At 47.2% G+C, this 13428-nt stretch overlaps 1 protein-coding gene across 2 annotated transcripts in view; it reads left to right on the forward strand.

Annotated features, from left to right (window-relative positions):
• The first annotated feature begins 819 nt into the window (after positions 1-819).
• Positions 820-13428, forward strand: part of SMARCC1 (SWI/SNF related, matrix associated, actin dependent regulator of chromatin subfamily c member 1) — a 99837-nt gene continuing 87228 nt past the window's right edge. The window contains exons 1-5 of one of the 2 annotated variants that reach the window (XM_053359513.1): positions 820-1231; positions 5796-5915; positions 7725-7810; positions 9421-9502; positions 11993-12085. In XM_053359513.1, the coding sequence (XP_053215488.1) occupies positions 911-1231; positions 5796-5915; positions 7725-7810; positions 9421-9502; positions 11993-12085 (702 nt within the window). In that variant the 5' untranslated portion in view covers positions 820-910. The remainder of the gene's footprint in view (positions 1232-5795; positions 5916-7724; positions 7811-9420; positions 9503-11992; positions 12086-13428) is intronic. The other variant, XM_053359514.1, reaches the window with a different exon arrangement.

Below are 13428 nucleotides of genomic sequence, written 5' to 3' on the forward strand. Positions count from 1 at the left end.
ATTATTTGCAGCTACCATTGGTTACTTTAATTACATTATACTTATTATTATTATTCCAACGAAAGTATTTATATTACACATTATGAGGTTTATTTCGATTCTACTGGTTTCTCTGTTTCACACAAATCTTTTTGAAATGTTTCATCGCCCTGTTGTCGGATTTTCCCAGGCCCCCATTTCTCGCGAGTTGTTCCTGTATTGACCAGCTGGCAGCTCAGGGCAGGAGGCGCCTGATGGAGCTGGGCTTTTGGCAAAGCTGATGGAGCCAGCCTTCTGCAGCCTCTCTCTCCTGCTGTTGTTCTTGCTCCTTCTGCATAATGCAGAATTGCACGCTCAATTAACTGCATATTCAACTAGGCGCAACAGATCCGAATAATTGGTGGGCATGCCTGGCGCCAAACCCTGCTGCTGCTGCTGCTTCCTTCCTGCCAGGCTCGGGCTGCTTCTTTTCCAGGGTTGGGGGATCAGCTTTCCCTGCCAGCGAGGCTTTGCCCGCCTGCTGCTCCAGCTCCCGCCACGCTGCTCCGCCCGGCAGCGACCAGAACAAGGGCCGCTCAGCGCGCAGGCGCACAGCTTTTCCCGGGACGCCTGCGCAGAGAGGGGGTGGGAAAGCGCTCCAGCCTCGCCCATGCGCACATCCTCCAGGAGGCGTGGCCCGCCCCCACCTGGCGCCTGCGCGGAGAGGGCGTCGCAAGGAGGGGCGGCCGTATAAACGGCCCTTGGTGCGCATGCGCCCGGCCAGCACTCCCGCCTCCTGAGCCAGCGCGAGGAGCCGGCGTCCCGCGCGCACGCGGGCGGGGAAGGCGCCGCGTGAGGCAAGAGCGAGTGGGAGGCTGGTCCGCTGCGCGTGCGCGCGGGAGAGTGGCGGCGGTGTGGCAGCCGCCGCCGCGGCGTCCCGCGGGCTCTGCGCATGCGCGGGGCCAAGAGAGTGGGAGGCGTCGGGCCCCGGCGGCGGTGGCGGCGGAGGAGGCGCGGAAGGCCGGGAAGGACAATGGCGGCGGCGGCGGCAGCGGCGGCCGCCTCAGCAGCAGCCGTGCCTGCAGGCGGCGGCGGCGGCGGCGTCCTGGGGTCGGCGGCGGGGGGCGCGCCCGGCTCGGGGGTCTCCTCCGCCGCCCCGTTGTCGGCGTCGCGGCGCAAGGACGGCGGCCCCTCGGGGAAGTTCTGGGAGAGCCCCGACACCGTCTCTCAGCTGGACGCCGCGCGGGCCTGGCTCGGCAAGCACTGCAAGAAGGTGAGGAGGCCCAGGACCAGGCCCCGGCGGCGGCGTCGTCGCCTGAGGAGAAAGAGGCCGCGCCTTCTTCCCCTCAGGGGGCCCCGCCCGCCCCGCCGCCGCCGCCTCCCCTCCCTCTCCCTCACGGGCCCCTTTCCTTCCCTCGGCGAGGGAGGGCGGGGCCTCAGGGGGAAGCCGCCCCTCCCCCTCCCGAGCCTGGCACCGGACCCTCTGCCCGAGGGAGCCTCCCTCTCGCGGGGCTGGCGGGGAGGGGGGCATGACAAAGGGAGGCGACTCGAGTGCCAAAAACAAAACAAAAGCCCCAAGATGGGAGGTGGTCTGCCTTTGAAGTCCTGCAGAAGTCAGCGGGGGTTTACTCCCGAGTAAGGGTGTGCAGAATAAGGAGGAGGGAAGCCGGGTGGGGACTCAAAGGGGGCCAGGTGTAGGCGAGGGAATTAAGAGCAACTTGGTGGGCAACACTGGGGTGTGAGGGATGGGCGTCCTCTCTGGAGGGTTGTTTCCCATTATAAAGAGTATTTGAGGAGTGGATCAGCAGGGCTTCAGCCAGCCGACTTCCTTTGGGACTGATCGGGGGGCATGTAAACACGCTTGTGCAGGTTGCATTTTGCAACAAACAGGTGCTGAATTGTTGGCGGGCGGAAGGGTGACCCTTTTTCGGGTCATGTGGTTTGTGTTTATCTTGTGTATGTAGATGTTTACATACAGAATAAGTATTGGAGGGGAGAAGGGTCATTGGTTTGTTCTTGTTTTCATTATGTATTCTGTATTTTTTTATCTTGTGTTTTTATGCTGAGAGCTGCCCTGAGACCTGCACATGGAGGGCGGCATGCAAGTTCAATAAATGAATAAATAGAAGGGGTGTGTGTGGCTTAAGAGAGAAAGGAACTGAATGGAGTGTAATCCTGGGAATAGTTGGGGGCAGGGACCTAGGCTCCTTGTCTCCTGAGAATGGTAGTTTAAAAGGGGAGTGGCAAATTGGTTCAGACTTGGTCAGGGTGTCCTGTTACCTACCTGGGTTTAGGAGAAAGAGGATAGCCTTTTCCAGTTGAATGGGAGCTGTTGTGTGAAGCGAAGGGGGCGGGCTCTGTGCGGAAGAGGCAAGGGCTTTGCTTTCCCTGGGAAGAGCTAACAAAGGGCCAGCTGCCTCTTCACCCTGCAGTTGTGGGGCTTGTTTTGTTAAAGCTGTTCCTGCTTCAAATATCAGGTTGCTGTTATTCTTTATTTTCAGCTTTTCTGCAGGGTGGGCTATAAGAGATCAGAGGGATAATGTGTGGTGGAACAAAACGGGGGAGGAAGGAGGTTGTCCGTTTGTAAAGGTCCCTGGGGCACATGCTCAGTGTGGTCTTTTGTCCTAAGAGGACTTCTGGGCCTAGATGTGTGAGCTGACAGGGTCATCAGTTTCATTTAAGTCTAGCTGAAGCTGTCTTTGCATTAATTTCTGAGGTGGTGGTGAAACCGTGAAGTGTGTCCAAGGTCCTCTGTGTGTAGCCAAGCAATTACGTACCATGTGGAACTTTAAATATGGGCTTGTTTCCCCTTTTTACGAGATGTCTTGGCATAGTAAAAGGGATAACGTTCATAGCAGCATATAATCTCTGAGACAGTTAAAACGTTATTAACATAGCAGTAAAAAGCATTATTGAAGTCTCAGAGGTTAGCGAATGAAACTGTTGGAAGTGTTCTTTAAAAGCATGAATGTAATAGATGAGGAAATAATTACAACCAGTGCAGGAACCCAGGGCATAGATACAGAATTAAAACTACATTTACGTGTTTCCCTAGACCCAGCCAGAGATATGTGATGGCTTTATTATTTCCTTTTTGAGGATGGAGCTTGGGAGGATGGTTGCCATCCAGCTCCATGCATGGTTGGAAGAACCAGATTAGCTGGACCCATTTCAGTCCTGTTTCAGGCCTAATTTTGCCATTGAAGAAGCCTTGGTTGATGACCTGTGCTGGGAGAAGATTGATACTGTTCTCCATGGTATTCATCTGGAGTGGCACTTCTGGTTGTGTGTTGAAGGCAGTGTGATATGGTGGTTCTGTTCTGTCTTATCCGTATTGCAGTTTCCAGAGAGTGGCAGTGGGGGACTGCTGTGTGAGCCCATAGCAAGCCGGCTATGTGGTTCTGGGGCTCCTTCTTGACCCCAATGCTTTTTAACAGCTGTATGGTTATTTGGGTAGGGTTGGAATAGAGTCTTTAGTATGCGGTTGACACCCAGCTCCTGTTTCTCCCCTAATCAGTTAAGGATGTATAACTGCTTTGAGGTAGAAATGCTTTGGTTGGGGGCCAGAAAACTGAAGTTGAATCCCAACAAAACAGATGCTGTGTCTTTGTAGCTCTTATGTCCAGGAATTGAGTAAGAGGCCTGTTCTGCACGGAGTTGCAATCCCTTTGAAGTGGCCAGGTGCATACCTTGGGAGTCATCCCAGATTTCTCTTTGTGTGGAAGGCAAAGTAGCATCAGTGGTATTTCTAATATCTACTGGTTCACCAACTACGGCCATTCCTGGTTCGGTATAACCTGGCTGCAGTAGTCCTCACCCCCTGGCTAAAACCGGAACTGATGCTGTATAGATTGAACAGGTAGTGCTCTGGAGAACGCTGCTGGAGTAACTGTGCTGTAACTGTGGTGTCCAACTTTGTCCAAATCTGAGCCCCTTTATCCTTAGGACAGCACAACTTAGTTAGAGGAGGCTGCTAAAGATGTCAGAACAGTACTTTGTGGGCCAAATGTCAAAAGGGCATTCATCACTCAGAAAAGCTCTGCTGAATGGCTGTTTGCAAACTCAGCAATGACAGAGAAGCAAGCTTTCTGTGTGGCTATCACTGCCACATGGTTAGTTTAGTAGTGCATTCTCACCCATGTTCATTTAGAGTCGAAGGTTGATGCCACCTGTGCTCTTGCTGTCAGTTCTGCTGCTTCAATGCACACATGTCATTAGAGTACCAAGACAGCCCCATGGTTGACATGGATGCTGTGAAGCCCTGAGACAGCCACCCAGCTCCTGTCACCAGAAAGATGGCAGTCTCTTTCACCTTCCCTGTCTTCGACACTTAACTCCCCTGGTCCACCTCTAACAAAACACCAGGCAGCAGATAACATTCAAGTGAATAACAGTGTTGTAAAGTAAATAATTAATGCCAGGGGATATCAGACTAGGAGATGCTTGCAGTATAAACATACCAGGCACAAATCACACCCCAGCTTTTACCTGGGATCAAAGAGGCACTCAGAATCACTGAGAACTCCCAAGTGCTTTGCCTCTGAAGTGCTGCACAGTGTCAGGTGTGATACACTTCCCCATCTCTTGCCAAAGGGCTCAGGCAGCCTTGCCAATAAGCCCACTGAAATTACTAACCTGCAGTTTTATTTTTCCTCATAAAGTGGTTGGCAGAGGCTGAACTCTTTTTATGAAGGAAAAAGGAGACTAGTAAGACTGACTTTGCTTCTATGCAGAGTGCAGAGGAGGGAATTTCCCTTTGTTCCTAGCTCAGAAATTCAGGGAGATACCAGAGAGATTCAGTGAAGGTGGCACTTCGCTTGGCTTCCTTCATGCCCATGATAGAAATAAATACAATACTTCTTTGTCTCCAGCAGATGGCAGCCCAGTGCCGACTCACCTGTGTGTGATGATTCCACATTGCCTATGATAATGCAAGACTGGATATGTGGGGAGGGTTAAGGCTTAGTGGGTACCATAAGCAACGTCTACCTAGACCAAACTTTCAAATTCCTGTGAAATACCATTTCTTTTACACATCCGTCAGTGCACATGGTGGTTTACAGCATAAGTGAAAAAACTGGGTTGCTGTGCAAAGGAAGTGACTGCTTTTAAATTTGACAGTCGAGATGACAGAGGAAAGGGATGTGAGAGAGGCAATGGCAGTTCAGGATACTGGTGAACAAATGTCAATACACAGACTTTGTTGCAATTGGGTATGAAGACGGGGTGTCAAGCAAAGGCTCCACGGAAAGAGGGTTTTGAGGATCACTTTAATTTGTGAAATGTTCATACAAATGTGCATTTCTCTTACTGGTGCAAGTGGACAAAAATGTGAACGTAATCTTGGGTAGCAAATGGGTATCAGCTTTGTCCACTGTTGGGCGCTGTTTATAAGAAGTTCCATGCAATATAAATAGGGTGCCCTTAATGCTTGAGAGATGCCCAGAATGGCTGGGGCAACCCACTCAGATGAGCGGAGTACAAATAATTTATTATTAGTAGTAGTAGTAGTACTAGCAGCAGCAGCAGTAGTAGTATACGGTAGTGTTGAACACAGGAGTATTACTGGCCTTGCCAGTGATGGTTTGCATTTAATGTATTCAAAACTAATAGCAGCTTAAATGAACTTGGCAAATTTAAATCTAATGACAGCTCCTCTTTGACTGACTAGCTACTAACTTGTGTTGCAGAATAACTCTTAAAAGTTAGGATTAAAAAGTCACCAACATGGCAGAAATGAACCTTGAATTTGTGGCATTAAAGTTGCTATAGCTTGTGAGTGACTTTCCAGATGAGTGAAAAGACAAAGATTGATTTGGGAAATGTTTGCTTTTCAGTATGTTCAAGCAGATGCTCCTACCAATAAAACACTGTCTGGGCTTGTGGTGCAGCTGCTGCAGTTTCAGGAAGATGCCTTCGGAAAACATGTTGCCAATCCTGCCTTTACAAAGTTCCCTGTGAGTATTTAAAACGCTCTTGTAATGTTTCTTCAGCTGTTGTGTTTGCCATATACTTCAAAGTAAATAGGTCTACAGCTGCCTTCGGAAAAGCTGCCAACACTTAAGAGTGGGAGGCTGTACAGTGGTACCTCGGGTTACATACGCTTCAGGTTACAGACTCTGCTAACCCAGAAATACTACCTCGGGTTAAGAGCTTTGCTTCAGGATAAGAACAGAAATCATGTGGTGGCAGCAGGAGGCCCCATTAGCTAAAGTGGTGCTTCAGGTTAAGAACAGTTTCAGGTTAAGAACGGACCTCCGGAACGAATTAAGTACTTAACCTGAGGTACCACTGTATTTGAACCCAGAAGCAAAAGGATTCTTCCTGTTTCACTTGGTGTCAGAAACACAAGTTGACCAATTTAGCCTTCACTCTTTGTAATTCTTGTGCTGTTATATCTGCTAACAACCCTGCAGGGTTCAATATACTAAGAATACTGCAGGATTAAATCTGGGCTTTGTTTTGAGACTTTAATACATAAGTAGATGGAACCCAAATATGTGCTTGGTCCAAGCCATTTAGGATTTCATAGGTAATGGCCAGCATCTTGGAGTTGCAATTCCTTTTGTGAACTTCAAGATGGCAAATTCAGTGATGGCTTGCATTTCAATTGATCTTTTTGTCTTTATGATTTAAATTAAATAGATCAGTCTTGATTACCCCTCCTTATGTAGTTCTTGTTGGCCACAGTACTGGAGCAACTTGAGAGATCACATACCATATTTTTCGCCCCATAGGACGCACTTTTTCCCCTCCAAAAATGAAGGGGAAATGTGCGTGCGTCCTATGGGGCGAGTGCAGGCATTCACTGAAGCCTGGAGAGCGAGAGGAGTCGGTGCGCACCGACCCCTCTCGCTCTCCAGGCTTCACGCAGATCTCTGCAAGCTGTGGGAGCCCGCGTCGGGCTCCCGCAACTTGCGGAGAGTTGCCTGCATGCCGAAGGCTGGGCGTGCTGAGCTCAGCACGCCCAGGCTTTGCGCAGCTCTCCGCAAGGCGCAGGAGTCTGGCGTCGGGCTCCCACTGCTTGCGGACAGTTGCCTGTTCTGGGGGCTGGGGTCGGGGGAAGCCCGGGCTTCCCCAGCCCCACGCCTGGGGGGGGGGAATAATTTCCCCCCCTTTATTTCCCCCCCCCAAAAAAATAGGTGCGCCTTATGGGACGGTGCGTCCTATAGGGCGAAAAATACGGTATTTTATTGTAGAATATTTCACTACACCCCTGACAAGAGGGATAGCTAGGATAGTCACACGCAGAGGACTGACTAGACCTCAAGGGGCCCTGATTTGGTGCTGAGTAATTCTCTAGGACCCTGACTTTGTTTGGGTTCGTGTCATTTGCTCCTAGTTGGTTGTGCCATTAATTAGGAGGGTAGGAGTGAAGTAACTGTTCACATACACTCTGGGAGTTGTTTCTGTGGATCACGTGGCCTGTCAATTTTTGCACTACAGATTTGCAATGCTGCAGATTTTCAAGCAGTGTACTCTTTAATATTTTAGATTCACATGAACTTTAAGGACAGTATGCAGGACCCAAATGTAACTTGAAATCTCTAACATTGTGGGGGTGGGTGGGAGATACAGGAGACCAGTGAGGTGTGTGTACTTTGAGTTTCAGCCTGCCAATACTTTGTTCAAATAATGTGATTTTATTTTTTTTGCAACTGGTTCCTTGAGAGGCTTGTACTGTTTAATATTCCGCTGCTTCACTGCTTGCTTCTGCTTTTGTTACTGTGAGTAGGAATGTCACCTTGATATTTTCTCTGTTTTAGGCAAAGTGCTTCATGGACTTCAAAGCTGGAGGAACACTATGTCACATTCTTGGTGCTGCATATAAGTACAAAAATGAGCAAGGATGGTGAGTCTTTTTCTTTTCATCTTTTCCACGGAATTCCCAAGTCCTGCTCAAGAGTATGAGCATGTGGCACTGCCTGCATTAGTTTTAGGTAGACAGATGAAAATGATTTTATTTCAAAGAACTTGTAGTTAAATCAGGTTTTTCATTGGAAAAGTACTCTTTTTATTCTTTCCTGTATGTTGTTATTTTGTAATATAGTGGGTTGGATCCATAGATAAGCGTGGCAAAGTTGACTTTCCAATAATAATAATAATAATAATAATAATAATAATAATAATAATTTATACCCCGCCCATCTGGCTGGGTTTCCCCAGCCACTCTGGGCGGCTTCCAACAAAACACTAAAATACAATAACCTATTAAACATTAAAAGCTTCCCTAAACAGGGCTGCCTTCAGATGTCTTCTAGAAGTCTGGTAGTTGTTCTTCTCTTCGACATCTGGTGGGAGGGCGTTCCACAGGGTGGGTGCCACTACCGAGAAGGCCCTCTGCCTGGTTCCCTGTAGCTTTGCTTCTCGCAATGAAGGAACCGCCAGAAGACCCTCGGCGCTGGACCTCAGCGTCCGGGCACAACGATGGGAGTGGAGACGCTCCTTCAGGTATACTGGACTGAGGCCTAACACACACACACACACACACACACACACACACACACAAAGGTTCTATAGATTCTGTGGGATCAGGTGGTCTGGCATGTCCAGGGGGCAGGGTGTGTGTGAATCATGTTGTAGCAACTTCCGGAGGCAGAGGAAAGTTTGCTTCCTCTGTCTAGCTTCATGCTTATCTGTGGATCCTATCCGGTGATTTTACATGCCATTAGAGAACTTCTGAAGCAGAGTGGCATAGCATTTTTTAAATAGTCGCTTGTTTTTCTTTTGACCGCTCAAATTTCTTTCAGACCTTGTTAGTGTTTCAGATTCTGGCATTCACTTCATGATGAGTGAGAATAAAGGAAGAAACAGATGCCCGGAGCAAACGGGGCAAGAGCATTAGATCTCATTCTTCCCTGTAACTTTGAAAATAATCTAGCTGGCTACTATCCTTAAACAAAACACTGGATTAGGCTTTGGATTGAGCCAGCGATGCAACTCTTGATATTTTCAAGGCTTGTAGAAGAGAAGAGGAGGAAAGGAAACAGTTTAGTCCATACACTTGTATGCATACATGCTTCTCCTGTTGCACATATGGTCTGTGGTGAAGATAATGGACTGCTGTAATTCCATTATATGGCTGCTTATTTTCCTTTTGATGCATAGCATTTTTCTGGGGTATCTCCCTTCCCCCCAAATCCTAGATAATTGTGGTTGTTCTCACTGCCTTTGTTTTTTGTCTGGCCTCATCTTCCTTTCTCTCTCTCCACCCCATTAAGTTAGGATTCCTTGGAGTGCCCTAAGTCTAAAGGTTCCCTAGGAAACGTTTCTGTATTTATGGGCAGAACTTCTGATGGAATTGATGGAAAAAGGTGTTGCCTTATTAAATGCACAGGACCATCACTATAATTATCAGATGCTGTATAGCCCTAATTCCATGCAATGCTGTCTTGAATTATCCCAAACATGTCTAAAGGTTTTTATCTATTCTAAGTACTATATAAATATTTTTTGTTGCAGGCGCCGATTTGATTTGCAGAACCCTTCCCGAATGGATCGAAATGTCGAAATGTTTATGAATATTGAAAAAACATTGGTGCAGGCAAGAATTCTGTTAATAATAATGATTAATTTATGGTCTTCTGTGTGGAAATTTATTTCTAGCTTTAAGGCTTGCTGTGAATATGGTCACATACCCACCTGTGAACGTACGTAAAAATTGCATTTGTAGCTTGCTGGCATATCGTCCCATTAAAAATAAAGTTTAGCAGGAGGATAAGGGAATAAATGTGTATGTAATTAAGAATTCAGGAAAGGAAGCAATTATTTTAATTTATAAAGAAGGATTATCACTTGTAGAACAATTAATTGGCACAAAGTTCTTCAGTCTTGCCTACCTTCACAATAACCCTGTGAGGCAGATCAGTCATGTTTGGGATACTGCAGCAGAGCAAACATGATTTTCCTGGAGCCGTATGGCAGAGGTGCCAGGTCTAGGTGCCCATGCTAGCGCACTTGGTTATGCTTGCAAAATTCATTTCTTAATTTAGTAAACAATTTATATACTGCTTGGTTATAATAGAACCTTACAGGAATGAACCTCAAAATAATAAGTTACATTTCAAACTGTACTACGAAGGAGGCATGGACAAAGAAAACCACAAATGGTGATCCTATAGCTCACTTTCTCTTCAGCTGTTGATACTTCACCAGCAAACCTGCTTGGCTTTGATGATCATTCATGTGCTGGGATGTCACCAGCACAAACTTAGCTGAGAGCAGTATTCTGTTCAACTAACCACTTTGTGTGTATACCTGAGATGTAGCTGTCTTCGAGTTGACCTTGACAGAGCTTTTGCAATGTGAGCATTTCCATCTCTACCAGCAGAAATTAGCCTTATAAAAGATACTGGCTGGGATCCATAGAGATCATCATCAACAACAACAACAACAATTATTATTATTATTATTATTATATTATTTATATTCCGCACCTCTGACTGAGTTACCCCAGCCACTCTGGATTCTCTCATGATAAAGCACATCTAATGGGATGTTTACTTGGGACAGCAGATCCCCATTCTTTATGAGATACTGCTTTGAAAAGTCCCTCCATTCCAAGCACCTTACATGTTGTATTGTTTTTGGAAGCTTGCTATTATCATAAATTTTGACATTAAATATACATTTAATTCTAAACAAACACGGCAGATACTGTTGCTTTCCTGGTTGTGGCAATAATGAGATATTAATTGTGATGGACTGAGCCCTAGTGTGGAATAAACTAGCCCTGGTGCATCTTAATGCTCTTGATCCTTGATTCTTTTGGTTTCTCAGTTGAACTCTTGGCTGCTTATAGTGTCTCTGTGCACTGAGCTACAGCTGAATACTAGCACAGTGTGGGGAAAGTAGATGGAGAAGTTTTTCTCCTCGTGATGCTGGAACCAAATGAGGTTCTCTGGTGAAGCTGGGAGAGATTCAGAACATACAAACAGGAAGTATTTATTCAAATAGTGCATGCAGGTGTCCCCCCCCCCCCAAAAAACCTAGACAGAAATTATATTCCAGAACCCGTGTGCATGTGGGGAGCATCATTTAAACGCCCTTTCTGCCACACTGTCTCCAGTCCAGACAAAGAATAGGTAAAGGGACCCCTGACCATTAGGTCCAGTCGTGGCCGACTCTGGGGTTGCGGCGCTCATCTCGCTTTCTTGGCCAGGGGAGCTGGCGTACAGCTTCCGGGTCATGTGGTCAGCATGACTAAGCCGCTTCTGGCAAACCAGAGCAGCACATGGAAACGCTGTTTACCTGAGAGCCAGTGTGGTGCAGTGGATAAGAGTGGTAGTCTCGTAATCTGGGGAACTGGGTTCGCTTCTCCGCTTCTCCACATGCAGCTGCTGGGTGACCTTGGGCTAGTCACACTTCTCTGAAGTCTCTCAGCCCCACTCACCTCACAGGGTGTTTGTTGTGGGGGAGGAAGGGAAAGGAGAATGTTAGCCGCTTTGAGACTCCTTAAAGGGAGTGAAAGGCGGGATATCAAATCCAAACTCTTCTTCCTCTTCCCACTAGAGCGGTAGCTATTTATCTCCTTGCACTTTGACATGCTTTCGAACTGCTAGGTGGGCAGGAGCAGGGACCGAGCAACGGGAGCTCACTCCGTTGCAGGGATTCGAACCGCCGACCTTCTGATCGGCAAGTCCTAGGCTCTGTGGTTTAACCCACAGCGCCACCTGCATCACTAGACAAAGAATACTGTATACAAAAATATTCACAACTAGAATGGAAGCTCTGGGGTCGGCTGGAGGATGTGCAGGAAAGCAGCTACTGCTGCTACTGCTCTCACCAGCTGTTAGGCACAAAGGCTGAGCAGCCTAAACAAAGCCCGGCTGCACCTCTTTGGGGCTTCCTCTGCCCTCACAGTTGTCCTCTTTGGGCTCCAAGGATGGTCCCCTTGCAAGCCATGAAGACTCTCCAGCTCTCTCCTGCCATTTCCAGGTTGTGTGTAAATGGATTACCTTAGTTGTGCCGGTAATCTCTTTATTACTGGTTTTTGTTTTTAATAAAATGATCTTTCCTTTATTTTCTCTTCCAGAATAACTGTCTGAGCAGACCAACCATCTACCTCGTACCAGAAATTGAACTGAAGTTAGCTAATAAGCTAAAGGACATTGTCAAACGTCACCAGGTATCAGGCACATCATACATTTTGCATGTCAAATGTTGATCTTTTTAGCATAATTGCAAAGGGACTCAGCACATAGGAACATAATTATTTCAGACTCTGATCTCCGGGCTGGCGAACTACTGGCCCTCCAGATGTTGGTGGACTTCCAACACCCATCAACCCCAGACAGCATGACCAATGGCCAAGGATTATGGGAGTTGTAGATCAGCAACATTTGCAGGGCCACAGATTCTCCATGTCTGCTCTAGCTAATAGAACTTTCTGAAGGAGATGGTGTTTTGCTTCAGCTTGTGATGTAGACTTGAGTCAAGTGACTAAAATGTATTTCCTGCTCACCTTCAATATAACTGTAATAATTCCATTTTACATGTATTTTGTCCCTGTGAAAACCTCTTTGGCATCATAGGCGTGTCCACAGGTGCAACTTGATGTCAGATTGAAAGGCTACAATCTTGGTGTGAGGTGCCTATTAGTAATATCTTCATTATTTGCTACCTTCCAATCTGGGGTCCACATTACTCTGGACTGTAGAGTAGGAGCTGCTTTCCTCCTAAGCCCTTCCTCTCCGAGAGAACAGCTAGGGAAGAACTTCAACTGCAATGGCTGTCTTCTCTTCTCCACAGCTGAAAAGGGGCTCCTGGGGACATTTGTCCACTGGCCTCATAAACCTGGAACAAGCACTGGTCAGCTTTTTGTCGTAATGGCAAGATTCGATCCTTGACTTAATGACACCAGGGATTAGCTGTGTGAATTGGAAGAGGCTCTTTCCTCCCTCTTCTCCCCCACTCCAAAAGGAAATGAGGGGAACATGCCAGCAGTCTTTAGTTTTCCTATTGGAGATTAACTTCTCACCCAAATAGTTGATGGGAAAGCTGAGAATACATACATACATATATACATACATATGTAATTTCATTTGTATGCCACCCTTCCACACTTCAGACCATCCTCAAGGCTGCTTACAACATGAAAAAACATGTAATTGCAATGTAACATCCTAAGCAATCTTCCTTTGGTGATCCCTCGTAGCCGAGTAAGATTGTCTTCCATAAAGACGGTTTTAACGAGTCCGTACGTGACTGCGGAGGCCAATTCTGGATCCACACGTCCAGATCCACACACCCTTCCACAGTGGGGACATTGGTTCCGGGCGGGAGTTGATCACGGTGTGGATTTGCCAAGTGCCTTCCTCTTGGCACGTTTCTCCCTTTCGTCCTGAGTTTGAGTGTCTTCAAAGCCCATGACATCTTTGGTAAAGGCTGTTCTCCAACTGGAGCGCTCACAGGCCAGTGTTTCCCAGTTGTCAGTGTTTATACTACATTTTTAAAAGATTTGCCTTGAGA

Source organism: Podarcis raffonei, chromosome 12 (genome assembly GCF_027172205.1).
Source record: "Podarcis raffonei isolate rPodRaf1 chromosome 12, rPodRaf1.pri, whole genome shotgun sequence".
In the NCBI taxonomy this organism is placed as follows: Eukaryota; Metazoa; Chordata; class Lepidosauria; order Squamata; family Lacertidae; genus Podarcis; species Podarcis raffonei.